General features: G+C 47.9%; 1 protein-coding gene across 3 annotated transcripts in view; it reads right to left on the bottom strand.

Moving 5' to 3' along the window:
• Positions 1 to 13309: 13309 nt before the first annotated feature.
• The window catches only part of wbp1la (WW domain binding protein 1-like a), a 119994-nt gene continuing 111188 nt past the window's right edge, over positions 13310 to 22115 (bottom strand). For all 3 annotated transcript variants that reach the window (XM_073026919.1, XM_073026921.1, XM_073026922.1), the window contains exons 3-4: positions 20879 to 21040; positions 13310 to 16679 (exon numbers count right to left, since the gene is read on the bottom strand). In XM_073026919.1, coding sequence (XP_072883020.1) covers positions 15910 to 16679; positions 20879 to 21040 — 932 coding nt within the window. In that variant the 3' untranslated portion in view covers positions 13310 to 15909. The remainder of the gene's footprint in view (positions 16680 to 20878; positions 21041 to 22115) is intronic.

The raw sequence follows: 22115 nt of genomic DNA, 5'->3' as shown, positions 1-22115 counted from the left end.
TTCCGACCGATCTCCCTCCTGGCACTTATCCTTGAAAGTGGAACAAGTGCTACACCTGCCCTTACACTTCCTCCCTCACCACTATTCTGGGCCCCAGACAGTCCTTCCAGGTGAGGCGACACTTCACCTGTGAGTCTGCTGGTGTGGTATACTGCGTCCGGTGCTCCCGGTGTGGCCTTTTATATATTGGTGAGACCCGACGCAGACTGGGGGACCGTTTCGCTGAACACCTACACTCTGTCCGCCAGAGAAAGCAGGATCTCCCAGTGGCCACACATTTTAATTCCACGTCCCATTCCCATTCTGATATGTCAATCCATGGCCTCCTCTACTGTCGAGATGAAGCCACACTCAGGTTGGAGGAACAACACCTTAACATCTTATATTCTGTCTGGGTAACCTCCAACCTGATGGCATGAACATTGATTTCTCTAACTTCTGTTACTGCCCCTCCTCCCCTTCTTACCCCATCCCTTATTTATTTATTTAATTAATTAACCCCCCCCCCCCCCCCCCGTCCCTCTCACAATCACTCTTTGCCTGCTCTCCATCTCCCTCTGGTGCTCCCCTCCTCCTTTCTTTCTCCCTAGGCCTCCCGTCCCTTCTCCAGCTGTGTCCCTTTTGCCAATCACCTTTCCAGCTCTCCGCTTCATTCTTCCCCCTCCTGTCCTCACCTATCATTTCGGATCTCCCCCTCCCCCTTTCAAATCTCTCACTATCTCTCCTTTCATTTAGTCCTGATGAAGGGTCTCGGCCCGAAACGTCGACAGCGCTTCTCCCTATAGATGCTGCCTGGCCTGCTGTGTTCCACCAACATTTTGTGTGTGTTGTTTGAAGTGCGTTGAAATGGATTTGGTTTATAAATGCAGGTGTTGCTGCTGCCACTAGATGGCGATAAAGTAACAAACAGAATAAATTCAGAATAATATCACAGGCGTATGTTATGAAATTTGTTGACTTAGTACATAACAAGAGAGGGAGGGAAAAACTGAAGTGTATACAAAAGTATATATTAATTAGTTAAATTAAATAACTAGTGCAAAAATAGAAAGTAGCGAGGTAGCATGCATGGGTTCAATGTCCATTTAGGAATCGGATGGCAGAGGGGAAGAAGCTGTTTCTGAATCGCTGAGTGTGTGTCTTCAGGCTTCTGTACCTCCTCCCTGATGGTAGCAACGAGAATAGGGAAAGTCCTGGGTGACGGGAGACCTTAATGATGGATGCCACCATTTTGAGACATCCGTTCTTGAAGATATCCTGGTTACTATGGAGACTAGTGCCCACGATAGAGCTGACAAAATTTTAAACACTCCGCAGCTTATTTTGAACTCGTGCAGTAGCCCCCACCCCCTTACCAGACAGTGATGCAGCCAGTTAGAATGCTCTCCATGGTACATCAATAGAAATTTAAGTATTTTTGGAGACGTATCAAACTCCTGATGTTGCTGCCCTGCCTTTGTAGCTGCATCGATATGCAAGGTCCGGGTTATTGACACCCAGGAATTTGAAATTGCTCACTCTCTCCCCTTCTAATCCCTCTATGAGGGTTGGTTCGCGTTCCCTTGCCTTACCCGTCCTGAAGTCCAGAATCAGTTCTTTGGTCTTAGCGACGCCACTCAACTAGCTGATTTACCTCACTCCTAGAGGAGGCCTTCTCATCACCATACACTTCAGCCCAGTGTTGTGCCGAACTAATTAAACTAGTAAATAAACAAATAAAGAAATTTCTCATCTCGGTTCTAAAGGGGCATTCTTCTATTCTGAGGCTGAGCCCTCTGGTCCTGGACTCTCCCACCACTGGAAACATCTCTACCTCCATTCTTTATTTATATTCGGTAGGTTTCAATGAGATCGCTCTTCCTTCATCTAAATTCAAAGATCCAGACTCATCAAACATTCTCCACACGTTAACGTCCTTTTCTGGGATGGGCAAAGTGCAGTGCAGGTAGACGATAAGGTGAAGATCACAGCAAGGTAAATCATCCGGTCAAGATCACATCTTATCATAATGTTGCCTTATTCTTCCTGGTAATCCCACCGTGCCCTACAGCAAGTGATGTTACTGGTCATCTGTCCCTGATGTGCACAGATGGAACTGGACACAGTCGTTCTTACTGGTCATGTGTCTGTGTCGTGAACCGATGTTACTGGTCATGTGTCTGTGTCGTGAACCGATGTTACTGGTCATGTGTCTGTGTCGTGTACCGATGTTACTGGTCATGTGTGTCGTGAACCGATGTTACTGGTCATGTGTCTGTGTCGTGAACCGATGTTACTGGTCATGTGTCTGTGTCGTGAACCGATGTTACTGGTCATGTGTCTGTGTCGTGTACCGGTGTTACAGGTCATGTGTCTGTGTCGTGTACCGGTGTTACTGGTCATGTGTCTGTGTCGTGAACCGATGTTACTGGTCATGTGTCTGTGTCGTGAACCGATGTTACTGGTCATGTGTCTGTGTCGTGTACCGATGTTACTGGTCATGTGTCTGTGTCGTGAACCGATGTTACTGGTCATGTGTCTGTGTCGTGAACCGATGTTACTGCTCATGTGGCTGTGTTGTGAACCGATGTTACTGGTCATCTGTGTTATGTACCGATGTTACTGGTCATGTGTCTGTGTTGTGAACCGATGTTACTGGTCATGTGTCTGTGTCGTGAACCGATGTTACTGGTCATGTGTCTGTGTCGTGAACCGATGTTACTGGTCATGTGTCTGTGTCGTGTACCGGTGTTACTGGTCATGTGTCAGTGTCGTGAACCGATGTTACTGGTCATGTGTCTGTGTCGTGAACCGATGTTACTGCTCATGTGGCTGTGTTATGTACCGATGTTACTGGTCATGTGTGTCGTGAACCGATGTTACTGGTCATGTGTCTATGTTGTGTACCGATGTTACTGGTCATGTGTCTGTGTTATGTACCGATGTTACTGGTCATGTGTGTCGTGTACCGATGTTACTGGTCATGTGTCTGTGTCGTGAACCGATGTTACTGGTCATGTGTCTATGTTGTGTACCGATGTTACTGGTCATGTGTCTATGTTGTGTACCGATGTTACTGGTCATGTGTCTGTGTTATGTACCGATGTTACTGGTCATGTGTGTCGTGTACCGATGTTACTGGTCATGTGTCTGTGTCGTGTACCGATGTTACTGGTCATGTGTCTGTGTCGTGAACCGATGTTACTGGTCATGTGTCTATGTTGTGTACCGATGTTACTGGTCATGTGTCTGTGTTATGTACCGATGTTACTGGTCATGTGTGTCGTGTACCGATGTTACTGGTCATGTGTCTGTGTCGTGAACCGATGTTACTGATCATGTGGCTGTGTTATGTACCAACGTTACTGGTCATGTGTGTTGTGTACCGATGTTACTGGTCATGTGTCTGTGTCGTGAACCGATGTTACTGGTCATGTGTCTGTGTCGTGAACCGATGTTACTGGTCATGTGTCTGTGTCGTGTACCGGTGTTACTGGTCATGTGTCTGTGTCGTGAACCGGTGTTACTGGTCATGTGTCTGTGTCGTGTACCGGTGTTACTGGTCATGTGTCTGTGTCGTGAACCGATGTCACTGGTCATGTGTCTGTGTCGTGTACCGATGTTACTGGTCATGTGTCAGTGTCGTGAACCGATGTTACTGGTCATGTGTCTGTGTCGTGAACCGATGTTACTGGTCATGTGTCTGTGTCGTGTACCGGTGTTACTGGTCATGTGTCTGTGTCGTGTACCGGTGTTACTGGTCATGTGTCTGTGTCGTGAACCGATGTTACTGGTCATGTGTCTGTGTCGTGTACCGATGTTACTGGTCATCTGTGTTGTGAACCGATGTTACTGGTCATGTGTCTGTGTTGTGAACCGATGTTACTGGTCATGTGTCTATGTTGTGTCGTGAACCGATGTTACTGGTCATGTGTCTGTGTCGTGAACCGATGTTACTGGTCATGTGTCTGTGTTATGTACCGATGTTACTGGTCATGTGTGTCGTGTACCGATGTTACTGGTCATCTGTGTTGTGAACCGATGTTACTGATCATGTGGCTGTGTTATATACCAACGTTACTGGTCATGTGTGTCGTGTACCGATGTTACTGGTCATGTGTCTGTGTCGTGTACCGATGTTACTGGTCATGTGTCTGTGTCGTGAACCGATGTTACTGGTCATGTGTCTGTGTCGTGTACCGGTGTTACTGGTCATGAGTCTGTGTCGTGAACCGATGTTACTGGTCATGTGTCTGTGTCGTGAACCGATGTTACTGGTCATGTGTCTGTGTCGTGTACCGATGTTACTGGTCATCTGTGTTGTGAACCGATGTTACTGGTCATGTGTCTGTGTTGTGAACCGATGTTACTGGTCATGTGTCTATGTTGTGTCGTGAACCGATGTTACTGGTCATGTGTCTGTGTCGTGAACCGATGTTACTGGTCATGTGTCTGTGTTATGTACCGATGTTACTGGTCATGTGTGTCGTGTACCGATGTTACTGGTCATCTGTGTTGTGAACCGATGTTACTGGTCATGTGTCTGTGTCGTGAACCGATGTTACTGGTCATGTGTCTGTGTCGTGTACCGATGTTACTGGTCATGTGTCTGTGTCGTGAACCGATGTTACTGGTCATGTGTCTGTGTCGTGTACCGGTGTTACTGGTCATGAGTCTGTGTCGTGAACCGATGTTACTGGTCATGTGTCTGTGTCGTGAACCGATGTTACTGGTCATGTGTCTGTGTCGTGTACCGATGTTACTGGTCATCTGTGTTGTGAACCGATGTTACTGGTCATGTGTCTGTGTTGTGAACCGATGTTACTGGTCATGTGTCTATGTTGTGTCGTGAACCGATGTTACTGGTCATGTGTCTGTGTCGTGAACCGATGTTACTGGTCATGTGTCTGTGTTATGTACCGATGTTACTGGTCATGTGTGTCGTGTACCGATGTTACTGGTCATCTGTGTTGTGAACCGATGTTACTGATCATGTGGCTGTGTTATGTACCAACGTTACTGGTCATGTGTGTCGTGTACCGATGTTACTGGTTATGTGTCTGTGTTGTGTACTGATGTTACTGGTCATGTGTGTCGTGTACCGATGTTACTGGTCATCTGTGTTGTGAACCGATGTTACTGATCATGTGGCTGTGTTATGTACCGATGTTACTGGTCATGTGTGTCGTGTACCGGTGTTACTGGTCATGTGTGTCGTGTACTGATGTTACTGGTCATGTGTCTGTGTTGTGAACCGATGTTACTGGGCATGTGTGTCGTGTACCGATGTTACTGGTCATGTGTCTGTGTCGTGTACCGATGTTACTGGTTATGTGTCTGTGTTGTGTACTGATGTTACTGGTCATGTGTGTCGTGTACCGATGTTACTGGTCATCTGTGTTGTGAACCGATGTTACTGATCATGTGGCTGTGTTATGTACCGATGTTACTGGTCATGTGTGTCGTGTACCGGTGTTACTGGTCATGTGTGTCGTGTACCGATGTTACTGGTCATGTGTCTGTGTTGTGAACCGATGTTACTGGGCATGTGTGTCGTGTACCGATGTTACTGGTCATGTGTCTGTGTCGTGTACCGATGTTACTGGTCATGTGTCTGTGTTGTGTACCGATGTTACTGGTCATCTGTGTTGTGTACCGATGTTACTGGTCATGTGTCTGTGTTGTGTACCGATGTTACTGATCATGTGGCTGTGTTGTGAACCGATGTTACTGGTCATGTGTCTGTGTTCTGTGCCGATGTTACTGGTCATGTGTGTCATGTACCGATGTAACTGGTCATGTGTCTGTGTTGTGAACCGATGTTACTGGTCATGTGTGTCGTGTACCGATGTTGCTGGTCATCTGTGTTGTGAACCGATGTTACTGATCATGTGGCTGTGTTATGTACCGATGTTACTGGTCATGTGTCAGTGTCGTGTACCGATGTTACTGGTCATGTGTCTGTGTCGTGAACCGATGTTACTGGTCATGTGTCTGTGTCGTGTACCGGTGTTACTGGTCATGTGTCGGTGTCGTGTACCGGTGTTACTGGTCATGTGTCTGTGTCGTGTACCGATGTTACTGGTCATGTGTGTCGTGTACCGATGTTACTGGTCATGTGGCTGTGTCGTGTACCGATGTTACTGGTCATGTGTCTGTGTCGTGAACCGATGTTACTGGTCATGTGTCTGTGTCGTGTACCGATGTTACTGGTCATGTGTCTGTGTCGTGAACCGATGTTACTGGTCATGTGTCTGTGTAGTGAACCGGTGTTACTGGTCATGTGTCTGTGTCGTGTACCGATGTTACTGGTCATGTGTCTGTGTTGTGTACCGATGTCACTGGTCATCTGTGTTGTGTACCGATGTTACTGGTCATGTGTCTGTGTTGTGAACCGATGTTACTGGTCATGTGTCTGTGTTATGTGCCGATGTTACTGGTCATGTGTGTCGTGTACCGATGTTACTGGTCATCTGTGTTCTGAACCGATGTTACTGATCATGTGGCTGTGTTATGTACCGGTGTTACTGGTCATGTGTCTGTGTTGTGAACCGATGTTACTGGTCATGTGTGTCGTGTACCGATGTTGCTGATCATGTGGCTGTGTTATGTACCGATGTTACTGGTCATGTGTGTCGTGTACCGATGTTACTGGTCATGTGTCTGTGTTGTGAACCGGTGTTACTGGTCATGTGTCTGTGTCGTGTACCGATGTTACTGGTCATGTGTCTGTGTCGTGTACCGGTGTTACTGGTCATGTGTCTGTGTCGTGTACCGATGTTACTGGTCATGTGTGTCGTGTACCGATGTTACTGGTCATGTGTCTGTGTAGTGTACCGATGTTACTGGTCATGTGTCTGTGTAGTGTACCGATGTTACTGGTCATGTGGCTGTGTTATGTACCGATGTTACTGGTCATGTGTGTCGTGTACCGATGTTACTGGTCATGTGTCTGTGTTGTGAACCGATGTTACTGGTCATGTGTGTCGTGTACCGATGTTACTGGTCATGTGTTGTGAACCGATGTTACTGATCATGTGGCTGTGTTATGTGCCGATGTTACTGGTCATGTGTGTCGTGTACCGATGTTACTGGTCATCTGTGTTGTGAACCGATGTTACTGATCATGTGGCTGTGTTATGTACCGATGTTACTGGTCATGTGTGTCGTGTACCGATGTTACTGGTCATCTGTGTTGTGAACCGATGTTACTGGTCATGTGGCTGTGTTATGTGCCGATGTTACTGGTCATGTGTGTCGTGTACCGATGTTACTGGTCATCTGTGTCGTGTACCGATGTTACTGATCATGTGGCTGTGTCGTGTACCGATGTTACTGGTCATGTGTCTGTGTTGTGAACCGATGTTACTGGTCATGTGTCTATGTTGTGTCGTGAACCGATGTTACTGGTCATGTGTCTGTGTCGTGAACCGATGTTACTGGTCATGTGTCTGTGTTATGTACCGATGTTACTGGTCATGTGTGTCGTGTACCGATGTTACTGGTCATCTGTGTTGTGAACCGATGTTACTGGTCATGTGTCTGTGTCGTGAACCGATGTTACTGGTCATGTGTCTGTGTCGTGTACCGATGTTACTGGTCATGTGTCTGTGTCGTGAACCGATGTTACTGGTCATGTGTCTGTGTCGTGTACCGGTGTTACTGGTCATGAGTCTGTGTCGTGAACCGATGTTACTGGTCATGTGTCTGTGTCGTGAACCGATGTTACTGGTCATGTGTCTGTGTCGTGTACCGATGTTACTGGTCATCTGTGTTGTGAACCGATGTTACTGGTCATGTGTCTGTGTTGTGAACCGATGTTACTGGTCATGTGTCTATGTTGTGTCGTGAACCGATGTTACTGGTCATGTGTCTGTGTCGTGAACCGATGTTACTGGTCATGTGTCTGTGTTATGTACTGATGTTACTGGTCATGTGTGTCGTGTACCGATGTTACTGGTCATCTGTGTTGTGAACCGATGTTACTGATCATGTGGCTGTGTTATGTACCAACGTTACTGGTCATGTGTGTCGTGTACCGATGTTACTGGTTATGTGTCTGTGTTGTGTACTGATGTTACTGGTCATGTGTGTCGTGTACCGATGTTACTGGTCATCTGTGTTGTGAACCGATGTTACTGATCATGTGGCTGTGTTATGTACCGATGTTACTGGTCATGTGTGTCGTGTACCGGTGTTACTGGTCATGTGTGTCGTGTACTGATGTTACTGGTCATGTGTCTGTGTTGTGAACCGATGTTACTGGGCATGTGTGTCGTGTACCGATGTTACTGGTCATGTGTCTGTGTCGTGTACCGATGTTACTGGTTATGTGTCTGTGTTGTGTACTGATGTTACTGGTCATGTGTGTCGTGTACCGATGTTACTGGTCATCTGTGTTGTGAACCGATGTTACTGATCATGTGGCTGTGTTATGTACCGATGTTACTGGTCATGTGTGTCGTGTACCGGTGTTACTGGTCATGTGTGTCGTGTACCGATGTTACTGGTCATGTGTCTGTGTTGTGAACCGATGTTACTGGGCATGTGTGTCGTGTACCGATGTTACTGGTCATGTGTCTGTGTCGTGTACCGATGTTACTGGTCATGTGTCTGTGTTGTGTACCGATGTTACTGGTCATCTGTGTTGTGTACCGATGTTACTGGTCATGTGTCTGTGTTGTGTACCGATGTTACTGATCATGTGGCTGTGTTGTGAACCGATGTTACTGGTCATGTGTCTGTGTTCTGTGCCGATGTTACTGGTCATGTGTGTCATGTACCGATGTAACTGGTCATGTGTCTGTGTTGTGAACCGATGTTACTGGTCATGTGTGTCGTGTACCGATGTTGCTGGTCATCTGTGTTGTGAACCGATGTTACTGATCATGTGGCTGTGTTATGTACCGATGTTACTGGTCATGTGTCAGTGTCGTGTACCGATGTTACTGGTCATGTGTCTGTGTCGTGAACCGATGTTACTGGTCATGTGTCTGTGTCGTGTACCGGTGTTACTGGTCATGTGTCGGTGTCGTGTACCGGTGTTACTGGTCATGTGTCTGTGTCGTGTACCGATGTTACTGGTCATGTGTGTCGTGTACCGATGTTACTGGTCATGTGGCTGTGTCGTGTACCGATGTTACTGGTCATGTGTCTGTGTCGTGAACCGATGTTACTGGTCATGTGTCTGTGTCGTGTACCGATGTTACTGGTCATGTGTCTGTGTCGTGAACCGATGTTACTGGTCATGTGTCTGTGTAGTGAACCGGTGTTACTGGTCATGTGTCTGTGTCGTGTACCGATGTTACTGGTCATGTGTCTGTGTTGTGTACCGATGTCACTGGTCATCTGTGTTGTGTACCGATGTTACTGGTCATGTGTCTGTGTTGTGAACCGATGTTACTGGTCATGTGTCTGTGTTATGTGCCGATGTTACTGGTCATGTGTGTCGTGTACCGATGTTACTGGTCATCTGTGTTCTGAACCGATGTTACTGATCATGTGGCTGTGTTATGTACCGGTGTTACTGGTCATGTGTCTGTGTTGTGAACCGATGTTACTGGTCATGTGTGTCGTGTACCGATGTTGCTGATCATGTGGCTGTGTTATGTACCGATGTTACTGGTCATGTGTGTCGTGTACCGATGTTACTGGTCATGTGTCTGTGTTGTGAACCGGTGTTACTGGTCATGTGTCTGTGTCGTGTACCGATGTTACTGGTCATGTGTCTGTGTCGTGTACCGGTGTTACTGGTCATGTGTCTGTGTCGTGTACCGATGTTACTGGTCATGTGTGTCGTGTACCGATGTTACTGGTCATGTGTCTGTGTAGTGTACCGATGTTACTGGTCATGTGTCTGTGTAGTGTACCGATGTTACTGGTCATGTGGCTGTGTTATGTACCGATGTTACTGGTCATGTGTGTCGTGTACCGATGTTACTGGTCATGTGTCTGTGTTGTGAACCGATGTTACTGGTCATGTGTGTCGTGTACCGATGTTACTGGTCATGTGTTGTGAACCGATGTTACTGATCATGTGGCTGTGTTATGTGCCGATGTTACTGGTCATGTGTGTCGTGTACCGATGTTACTGGTCATCTGTGTTGTGAACCGATGTTACTGATCATGTGGCTGTGTTATGTACCGATGTTACTGGTCATGTGTGTCGTGTACCGATGTTACTGGTCATCTGTGTTGTGAACCGATGTTACTGGTCATGTGGCTGTGTTATGTGCCGATGTTACTGGTCATGTGTGTCGTGTACCGATGTTACTGGTCATCTGTGTCGTGTACCGATGTTACTGATCATGTGGCTGTGTCGTGTACCGATGTTACTGGTCATGCGTGTTGTGTACCGATGTTACTGGTCATGTGTCTGTGTTGTGAACCGGTGTTACTGGTCATGTGTCTGTGTTGCGTACCGATGTTACTGGTCATGTGTCTGTGTTGCGTACCGATGTTACTGGTCATGTGTCTGTGTTGCGTACCGATGTTACTGGTCATGTGTCTGTGTTGTGAACCGATGTTACTGGTCATGTGTCTGTGTTGCGTACCGATGTTACTGGTCATGTGTCTGTGTTGCGTACCGATGTTACTGGTCATGTGTCTGTGTTGTGAACTGATGTTACTGATCATGTGGCTGTGTTATGTACCGATGTTACTGGTCATGTGTGTCGTGTACCGATGTTACTGGTCATGTGGCTGTGTTATGTACCGATGTTACTGGTCATGTGGCTGTGTTATGTACCGATGTTACTGGTCATGTGTGTCGTGTACCGATGTTACTGGTCATGTGTGTCGTGTACCGATGTTACTGATCATGTGGCTGTGTCGTGTACCGATGTTACTGGTCATGTGTCTGTGTCGTGTACCGATGTTACTGGTCATGTGTGTCGTGTACCGATGTTACTGGTCATGTGTCTGTGTTGTGAACCGATGTTACTGGTCATGTGTCTGTGTTGTGAACCGATGTTACTGGTCATGTGGCTGTGTTGTGTACCGATGTTACTGGTCATGTGGCTGTGTTGTGTACCGATGTTACTGGTCATGTGTGTCGTGTACCGATGTTACTGGTCATGTGTCTGTGTCGTGTACCGATGTTACTGGTCATGTGTGTCGTGTACCGATGTTACTGGTCATGTGTCTGTGTTGTGAACCGATGTTACTGGTCATGTGTCTGTGTTGTGAACCGATGTTACTGGTCATGTGGCTGTGTTGTGTACCGATGTTACTGGTCATGTGTCTGTGTTGCGTACCGATGTTACTGGTCATGTGTCTGTGTCGTGAACCGATGTTACTGGTCATGTGGCTGTGTTGTGTACCGATGTTACTGGTCATGTGTGTCGTGTACCGATGTTACTGGTCATGTGGCTGTGTTGTGTACCGATGTTACTGGTCATGTGGCTGTGTTGTGAACCGATGTTACTGGTCATGTGGCTGTGTTGTGTACCGATGTTACTGGTCATGTGTGTCGTGTACCGATGTTACTGGTCATGTGTCTGTGTTGTGTACCGATGTTACTGGTCATGTGTCTGTGTCGTGAACCGATGTTACTGGTCATGTGTCAGTGTCGTGTACCGATGTTACTGGTCATGTGTCAGTGTCGTGTACCGATGTTACTGGTCATGTGTCAGTGTCGTGTACCGATGTTACTGGTCATGTGGCTGTGTTGTGTACCGATGTTACTGGTCATGTGTCTGTGTCGTGTACCGATGTTACTGGTCTTGTGGCTGTGTTGTGAACCGATGTTACTGGTCATGTGTCAGTGTCGTGTACCGATGTTACTGGTCATGTGGCTGTGTTGTGAACCGATGTTACTGGTCATGTGGCTGTGTTGTGTACCGATGTTACTGGTCATGTGGCTGTGTTGTGTACCGATGTTACTGGTCATGTGTCTGTGTCGTGTACCGGTGTTACTGGTCATGTGTCTGTGTCGTGTACCGATGTTACTGGTCATCTGTGTTATGTACCGATGTTACTGGTCATGTGTCTGTGTTGTGAACCGGTGTTACTGGTCATGTGTCTGTGTTATGAACCGATGTTACTGGTCATGTGTGTGTTATGAACCGATGTTACTGGTCATGTGTCTGTGTCGTGTATCGATGTTACTGGTCATGTGGCTGTGTTATGTACCGATGTTACTGGTCATGTGTGTCGTGTACCGATGTTACTGGTCATGTGTGTCGTGTACCGATGTTACTGGTCATGTGTCTGTGTACCGATGTTACTGGTCATGTGTCTGTGTACCGATGTTACTGGTCATGTGGCTGTGTCGTGTACCGATGTTACTGGTCATGTGTCTGTGTTATGAACCGATGTTACTGGTCATGTGTCTGTGTCGTGTATCGATGTTACTGGTCATGTGGCTGTGTTATGTACCGATGTTACTGGTCATGTGTCTGTGTCGTGTATCGATGTTACTGGTCATGTGGCTGTGTTATGTACCGATGTTACTGGTCATGTGTCTGTGTTATGAACCGATGTTACTGGTCATGTGTCTGTGTCGTGTATCGATGTTACTGGTCATGTGGCTGTGTCATGTACCGATGTTACTGGTCATGTGGCTGTGTCGTGTATCGATGTTACTGGTCATGTGTGTCGTGTACCGATGTTACTGGTCATGTGTCTGTGTACCGATGTTACTGGTCATGTTTCTGTGTACCGATGTTACTGGTCATGTTTCTGTGTACCGATGTTACTGGTCATGTTTCTGTGTACCGATGTTACTGGTCATGTTTCTGTGTACCGATGTTACTGGTCATGTTTCTGTGTACCGATGTTACTGGTCATGTTTCTGTGTACCGATGTTACTGGTCATGTTTCTGTGTACCGATGTTACTGGTCATGTGTCTGTGTACCGATGTTACTGGTCATGTGTCTGTGTACCGATGTTACTGGTCATGTGTCTGTGTACCGATGTTACTGGTCATGTGTCTGTGTCGTGTACCGATGTTACTGGTCATGTGTCTGTGTAGTGTACCGATGTTACTGGTCATGTGTCTGTGTAGTGTACCGATGTTACTGGTCATGTGTCTGTGTCGTGTACCGATGTTACTGGTCATGTGTCTGTGTAGTGTACCGATGTTACTGGTCATGTGTCTGTGTAGTGTACCGATGTTACTGGTCATGTGTCTGTGTAGTGTACCGATGTTACTGGTCATGTGTCTGTGTACCGATGGAACTGACAGAGTTGCAGATATATGTGTCAGTTTCACAGAAGAGGCAGCTGGAGGTTGAAAGCAGCAACTGGAGGACTGTTCTGGACACAATCAATGACTTTAGTGATAGTTTGATCACTGAATAGAAAAATAATGACCTCAAAATCACTGGACACTATTGATTTTTTAATAAATTGTTAAAATATCTATTGGAAAAATTATAATGTGATGTTAAAACCAAATGTAAGCTAGCAATTGGCAGGAGCAAAGAGTGAGTTTTCACATGTTTTACTAACTGCTATGCATTCTTCCTGCTTTCTGTAGTTTGCATCCTACCCCTTCATTAAAAGAAAGATTTTCACATCGAAACTACAGACCGAGCTTTAACTCCACATGTGTCTGAGAGATATTCCCCCAAGTCACATCCCTCATTTAAAAAAATAAAACATGAAAACTGATCATTAAATGAAACTGGAAGTCCCACAGACATTCCCTGAAAGGGTCTTCATGCTATGCTAAGTGTCAGCTATACAATACAGTGCCGTTCTCCTCTCCTACACAACCACGTAACAGTTTCTACAGCAGCTGCGTTGTCAGTTCTCTACCTCACGGTCTCACAATAGTAGCTAAATTATCTTCCTAATGCGTGGTTAACTTCTCAAGTTCCTTTGGCATCCTTGTTTGGTTGGAATGAGAGCCTTGTTGCCTCGTTTCACCCTGGTGCCACCCAACCCTGGTCTAGCAAAACCAAATGCTTAAGCAACCCCCCCGGGTCAGCACCTGATCCAATGAAGAGTTTCAAACACAAAATGCTGGAGGAACTCAGCAGGCCAGGTAGCATCAATGGAGGGGAATGAACAGTCGACGTTTCAGGCCGAGGCCCATCACCAGGACTGGAAAGGGAGGGAGGGAGAAGCCAGAAACAGACAGTGGAGGGAAGGAGTACAATTTGGCAGGTGATAGGTGAGACCAGGTAGGTGGGAATACAGGTGGGTGGGGGAAGTGGGGAGTGAAGTGAGAAGTTAAAGGAGGAAACTGATAGGGAGAGGAGAGTGGGTCATGGGAGAAAGGGAAGGTGGAAGGACACCAGAGAGAGAGGTGATGAGAAGGAGAAGAGAAGGGGTAAGAGGGGGAGCCAGAATGAGAAAGAGAGAAGTGGGGGAGGAGAAATGACTGGAAGTTAGAGAAATCACCACTCAGTGTAAGGTTACACATGAAGACCCTGGTCTGAAGCCTTTGAGATCAGACAGTCCAGTGGGTTTCCCCACTGAGTATCTCGGAAACACACCAGTGTGAGAGCAACCACATCAGTGAAGATGAAATCACCAATGGGTGATTCCAAACCTTTGGGTATTAAACTAAAGCTCATTGTGAAGTAATTGATGTAGGTTACCGGGGGAGTAGAGGGTGTACATGCAGATACAAACTCAAATCCATCCCATACTGCCCTAAATTAGACTTTAAGTGTGATATTGCACAACTGAAGGAGTCAATGTTGGGCTGGGATTTTAAATTGAGGGGCCTGTCAAGTAGGCCTGGGAGCGGAGCTGCACTTACCCTTACCCCTCAACCAACACCTAGAACAAATAAGGCCCTTCACTACTAACTGAGAGCGCTTCCTGTGCGCAGCGTTAAACACCACGCTTCCTACATCACTAATAATGGCTGCAGTACTTCATTTGCTGTGAAGCGCTTTGGGGTATCCTGAGGTCAAGTATACAATTCAGAGCCTTGTACACCAACAATGTGTACAAATGCAATGCCGGTAGGAGAGCCTGTGGTTCTGTTGTACAGTGCACACACATTCTTCAGAAGTTATCCTTTCTTGCTGCCGAAGGATTGCAGGGATTTAACTGGCAGACGAGCTCAACCACTCTGCAGCGATGAGTCTATCACAGAAACAAACCACACCAATCAACTGTCATTCAGAAAAGAATGAAGTTTCACATAGGAAACATTTAAATCATCTCAGGAACAGCACTCAGATCAGCCAGGCACGAGCCACATTACAGACATTTTTTTTTTAAAGAGTGAAAGACCCAGCACAATTTTTTTTAAAAATTGCATATCCCAGTACATTTATGCCATTATTCTTTGTGGCACGACAACTTCTCCCGGTGATCAGTTCATCCTGCCGTCCCACAATTCCTGAATCCTCATACACCATGTGACGAACAGGGAACACAAAACCATGGTAACCAAGTGAGGTTTGTGCATCGGTACAGAGTGTGGGGGGGGGGGGGGGGTGTGGGGAGGGGAAGATGATGCAGAGAGATATCCTGTATGCAGTTTAAAGCTGCTCTCCGTAATCCCAAAGAAAAACTATCACCCCTTCTATCCAAAAGTACACTGTTCTTCAGAGCCAAAGCTTCCCCCCCTTGTCAACTGCTTGCAATCTTCACCCAGAGCTGTCACTTGTATAAGGACACGAGGAAAGAAGAGTGGCCTTTTGAAATAACTCAAGATGAATGGAGGGTCACAATCCCATGCAAATACACTTGATTAAAAATTTAAATGCTGGATATAAAATTCCAGTTGATGTTATAATTGCTTCTAGACTGCAATCCGATAGTGGGAATTAAAGCTCTTGTTGATAGGCTGAACATTGTTGGGTGGTTCAACACTGCCGGCCTCGTCACCTTCCACGACCCCAGCACTCTGACATTTGCTGTCTTTTACCCTCGAGCTTTTCCAAGGCCACGCAACGCCAGAGCTTTAATGAGACAACTGCACAAGGAGTCCCTGAGCAGCTGGTGGCAAGGGGCCCCAGCAGTTAGGTCTGAGGGTCGCAGTGCTGGGGAGCTTGCAGCAGTTCGTTCTCGTTGATGGTGTCCAGCAGCAGGCACACCGGCTCGTCGGCGGCCGCCTCCTGGCCGAGCTGCTGCTCCTTCTGATCCTGCGGGTCGTGGCCTTCGGCGGGGCCCTCTCCCCGGGGGCAGTGGTCGCAGAGCTCGCAGCTGTCGCAGAACTCCATCGCCTCCCCCACGCCGTCGATCAGACCGTCCAGCTCCTTCGGGTCGTCGGGGTCGCCATCCCGGTTGCAAACGCAGACCTCGATGCCCGAGTCTCCGGTGAACCTCCGGTGCCTCCCAGGAGTCTTATCAAGGTCCTTGATCTCCAAGCACGACTGGTGGTGCCAGCTCTCGATCTTGGAGGAGCTTGGGTAATAGTCGGTCAGTTGCTCCTTCTCGGGGCAGTCCAGCTCTTCCTCCAGGTCGAGGCAGCAGGCCCTCACGGGTTCCTGCTCGCAGCAGCCCTCCGCCGGGCCCTCAGGATGCTCGCAGGCCAGCGCCTTGTTCAAGCTACATTCCGAGTAGGCGCGGGGCGAGTCCAGGCCCAGCGCGCTCCCCTGCCGAGGTACTGCCTCGCACACCGTTGGCACGGAGTTCCCCGGGGTGGAGGGAGCGCGCAACGGCTCTGGGTTGGAGGGGCCGTTGCACGTTGCGATCGACTGCTGGTGGAAGGCGCTGTAGGGAGGTGGCGGGGTCACTGGCCGGTTCACGACTTCTTCGTACGCAGGCAGCAGGTAACTCGGCAGGAACCCTGAGTGTTGGGTCAGGTAGGGGGTGGAATGAATGGGGTGGTGGGGGAGGAGACGAGGGGGTAGGAGGAGGGAAGGCAGGGGATGGAGGAATGAGGGCAGAGAGGTAGGGTGGTGGAGTGGGTGGTCAAGGAGGAAGGAGTACAGGAGGGAGTGAGGGCCAGGGTAGGTGCGAGAGAGGGCAAGTGGAGAGGAAGGAGAAATGAATTAAAATGTTAATATATAAACATTCCATCGCAATAAACAAGTGTCACAGTAAAACAACGAAAGGAGATGTGATGTGTGGGAAAAGCTTTCTGAGGCTCTCAGATGGACGCATAAATGTGAAAGAAATAGGAAGTTATGGACACTGTGTGGACAGAAGGGATTAGTTTAGCCGTGCGTTTGATTACTAATTTGACGAGTTCAGCATACACTGTGAGCAGAAGGGCCTGTTTCTGTGCTGTACTGTTCTATCACGTCAGGTGAATCTCAGGCCAGGCGGCATCCACGGAGAGTGACTGGCTGGAATTTGAAGGCCTTTCTTTCTCATTTCCAGTATTCGCAGTTTATCACTCCAATGATAATCTAAATTGGCACATTTCAGCCTTCTGGATTTTAAATTCTACAGCATTTTGGTCAGGCAGTTCCCCAGCCTCCAAGTCTCTGATATTAGTTCAGCTTGTTGTTTTTCCAAGAACACTGCTCAATCTGCTGGGAATGCCCTCCAGCGCTACACTTTGCAAGCTTTGTGTTCCTTAAGTACTGCCTGCTGCCGACACCCCACCCCCTCACCACCCACACCTCTCAACTTTTACACTTCCTTGCCCAGATTCCCTCCAATTGCCCCATTGACCAGAATAACCTTATTTACCCCCATGGCAACCCTGATCTCTTCCTTCAGAGATTATCATCCTTCCCCCTCACCTCTGCAATCGCAGTATCTGTATTTATACATTTTCACTGCCCAACCTTTGGCTTGATACCACAGATCACACACCAAATAATCTGCAGTTTGCAAGTTTACTTACACTAGCACAGAAATAGGCCATATGGCCCATCAGGTCAATGCTAGTCCCTGGCAGAGCAGTCCCACTGGTCTCATTCCCCTCTGCCCATTTTCTATTGTGATTATTGCCTGCACCATAAGGTAGTTGACTAAAGCAAGCAACATGCTGCCTTAGCAATCCACCTACCCACAAGACCACACTTTCTCTCTCTCTCTCCCTCTCCCTCTCCCTCTCATGCAGAAGCTAGTTAACCTACCAGCACGTCTTTGAAAACGCAGCACCTGGGGGAGACCACAAGTCACAGGAAGAATGTGCAAACTCTCAGGTTTAAAAGAAGTTGTTGAGAAAGTTTTGCATAATTGCAGGGGGACGGCTAATTTCAAATATTAGAATGTTTAATGGGAGTGAGCAAACAGAATTTCTGGCGCACGGGTGTAAGAAAACGGAGGGTTTGGAGTGAGTAGGAAGGGTTTGATTGATGTTTAAGTGGATCGACACATTTGTGGCCTGAAGGACGCATCATGTTCAATGTACTGCCTCCAGCCTGCCACTAGAGAGCGCGGTGCAGGCCCTCTCACTACACTTTCCACACTGAATATAAAACAGTCTCATAACAAGAAGCGTTTGAAATCTGATCCACAAGTTGCCTTTACTGAACCTGCTTGTGGTTAAAGGTGAAGATCAGGGGCTCAAAGTGCAGTCATGCTATTGTGTTTTCATTCATCCTATGGGGGAGAGGTCAAGCTTCCAGCCGGTATGATGCTGACACTGGAGTCACACTACACAGAGGATAGTGAGCACTTGGGATGAGGGTGCCAGAGGAAGTGGTCAAGGTGGGAACAAGTGCACCACCTGAGAGGTATTTGGATAGGTACACGGACAGGAGGGGCTTGGAGGTTTATGGGCAACTGGGACTAGCAGGGAGGATGCTGTGGTCAGCATCGACTAGATGGGCCGAAGGAGCTGTTTCTGCACTGCAGTACTCGCCAGCTCTGAGCGTTACCACCAGCTCCATTTCTCGCTTCCCCGTCAACTTCCCAATGGTCCTACCACCTACTTAGTGACTCGGGAGTGCATTCAAACAGGCAACTCTTATATATTTGCCACCAAAATCGGTGTGAAACAGGGTGAATGACGGGCTATGAGGTTGCTCGGTTTGGTGGTGGTGTGGAGGGGAATGGAATCCAGGTTAGCAGGGTGTTTGTCCCCCTCAAATTACTCAAAATTATAATTAAATCTTTTTTTTTCTACAGAGGGCACTGTGGGGGGAAACTAATTCACTTTCAAACAAAAAAAATTCTTTTGATGCAATAGTGGAGAATGCACCATCTCATTAGGATTTGAGGAGGTTTGGTTTGTCACCAAAGACGAGCAAATTTCTACGGAAGTGCACGGAGGACATTCTAACCTGAGGCATCCCCATCCGGTATGGAGGGGCCACTGCACAGGATTGGAAAAAGCTGCAGAGGGTTTGTAAACTTAGTCAGCTCCATCGAGGAGATCTTCAAAATGTGATGCCTCAAGGCGGCAGTATCCATCACGAAAGACCCTCACCATCCATGACGTGCCTCCTCTCATTACTACCATCAATGAGGAATTACAGGAGCCTGAAGACGCACACTCAAAATAGACAGGGCAGCCAGAATAAACTCAACTGGTGGGTCAAATGGTCTTCTTTTGCAAGAAAATGTGGTAAATAAGGGATTCAGGATTCAGTGGGGAGATGCTGGGGTAAGGAGGGCAACTGGAGGCTCACACGAAACAAATGCCCGTGGACTGACTAGGGAGATACAGGGGACTGAGGGGCTGGAATCTGGATCCAAAACAAAGAGTAGGATTCCGACCATAAACATGAGTTTCTGCAGATGCTGGAAAGACACTTCGTGAGGACTGAAAAGGGGGGGGGGGGGGAAGATGCCAGAATAAAAATGTTTGTGGGGGGGTACTGGAGGTGAAGGAGGCTAGATGGAATGTGATAGGTGAGGCCACATGGGTGGGAAAGATCAAGGGCTAGAGAAGAAGGAATCTGACAGAAGAGGACCATAGGAGAAACGGAAGGAATAGGGGACCCAGGGGAAAGCAGTAGGCTGGTGAGAAGTTCTGACCATAACATTTACATCCCTTTCCCTACACCGATATTCCTTGAACTGCTGAGTCCTTCCAGCAGGTTTTAAGTTCAAGAGCAAAATGAAAAGTAATTTCCTGCATTGGAACATTCAGTAGTTCAGCCTAACACTTGCACAGTAGATTCATTTCCTCAATGAAATCTTGTAGACTTACCAGGATGTTGACAGAACTTGAAGACCTGAGCTATAGGGAATGGTCGAATAGGTTGGGACTTTATCCCTGAAGTGTAGGAGAAGGGAGATTTGATATAAAATTCTGAGGGTTATAGATAGGGTAAATGCAAGCAGGCTTTTCTCACTAAGGTTAGGTGGGAGTAGACCTAGAGGTCATAGGTTAAGGGTGAAAAGTGAAATATTTAAGTGGAAGCTGAGGATGAGCTCCTTCACCCAGAGGGTGGTGCAAAGCTGCCACTGGAAGTGGTGGATGTGGGTAATTTGCAATACTTAAGAGAAATTTGGATAAGTGCATGGATGAGAGAGGTATGAAGGCTATGGTCCAGGTGTAGGTCGATGAGAGGACTAGGTAGAATAACAGCTCGGCATGGATTCGATGGGCCAAAGGGTCTGTTTCTTGCTATAGTACTCTATGATTCTGAGCTCCTAGTGACAGAAACCAGTCCGAACAATGACAGTGTGATGCAACTGACCACGCTGGGACAATCACTTTCTACGTACTAAGAAGGCAACGTTCTGAAAGGGTTAATGATTTCAATATAAAAACCCGGCTCCCAGAGGGGGGAGAGAGAGAGAGACACGTACTCAGGTAGAGGGGGAGCAGAGAGTAGTTCCGAGCTCCCAGAGGGGAGGGAGAGGGGAGGGAGGGAGAGAGGGAGAGAGGGGGAGAGGGGGAGAGGGGGAGAGGGGGAGAGGGGGAGAGGGGGAGAGGGGGAGAGGGGGAGAGGGGGAGAGGGGAGAGGGAGAGAGGGAGAGAGGGAGAGAGGGAGAGAGGGAGAGGGGGGAGAGAGGGAGAGAGGAGAGAGAGAGAGAGAGAGAGGAGAGAGGAGAGAGAGAGAGAGAGAGAGAGAGAGAGAGAGAGAGGGAGGAGAGAGAGAGAGGAGAGAGAGAGAGAGAGAGAGAGACACATACTCAGGTAGAGGGGGAGCAGAGAGTAGTTCCGAGCTCCCTGGTAGGCGATGAGGTTGATCTCTCGCTGTCGCTGTTGCTGCTGCAGGCGTAACTTGGCCCGCCGGTGGTGACAGATGCAGCAGCAGCTCAGAATGATGATGATGGTCCAGACGAGCCAGAACCCTGAAGAGAGGAGGAGGAGACACGTCAGTTGTCAAATGGTTGAACACCACCCCCAAAGCCCAGCTCCCGAGCTGCCCTCACCACCACCAAACATGATCACATCAGAATCAGGTTTATTATCACTGACAGACAGCGCGTTGTGAAGTTTGTCGTCGTGCGGCAGTAGGACAGCGCAATACAAAAAAAATTACTACAAGTTACAGCAAGGAATATGCAATGCAAAAAGCCGACAAAGTAGTAAAGTAGTGGACCATTCAGAAATCTAATGGCGGAGGGGAAGCTGTCCCTAAAATACTGAACGTGTGTCTTCAGCCCCTGTACCTCTTCCCCGATGAGAAGAGAGCATGTCCTGGACGGTGAGGGTCTTTGGTGATGGATGACGCCTTTCAAACGCGTGTCCTCGGTCGTGGGACGACCAGTGGCTGTGGTGGAGTTGGCCGAGTTTACAACGCTCTGGAGCTTTTCTCGACCCTGTGGACTGGAGCCCCCCATGCCGGACAGTGGTGCAACCCATCAGAAAGCTCTCCACTGTAGAAATCTGCTGGAGTCTTTGCTGGCACACCAGATCTCCTCGAACTCCTAATGGATTATAGCTGCGGGAGTGCTCCCTTCATGATTGCCTCAACGCGTTCGGGCAGGATAGATCCTCCGCAGATCCCCGATGGGAAATGGTGTGCGTTCTCCTGACTTCCCATTCCTGAAGTCCACATTAGCCTTTGAGGAAATGTCAAATAATAAATGCTCACGACTTCCACCCTGCTGACTAGAAATCATACAGGGACCAAAATTGTCAGCAATGAACTAGGGCTTTGTGTTAAAAATCACCCCCACCCTTTAATTCCTGCTGTGCCTTCCACATAGACCCCAGTCCCCAGCGAGGCTGACACACTGGCCTGTGGCCTGTGAACTCCAATATCTGTGCCAATCGGGCTGACAACACAAACGATGTTTTAAAAACTAGTTTCAGTTTGCAAGACTCCTTGATGGTGAAATAAACAAAAGATCAACCAGGCATCACATACTTCATGTAGAATTCATTACATCTGAAGCTGACTCTACCTTAATATAAGGAGAA

This window comes from Hemitrygon akajei, chromosome 23, assembly GCF_048418815.1.
Source record: "Hemitrygon akajei chromosome 23, sHemAka1.3, whole genome shotgun sequence".
In the NCBI taxonomy this organism is placed as follows: domain Eukaryota; kingdom Metazoa; phylum Chordata; class Chondrichthyes; order Myliobatiformes; family Dasyatidae; genus Hemitrygon; species Hemitrygon akajei.
This window is presented reverse-complemented; position numbering and strand designations above follow the sequence as displayed.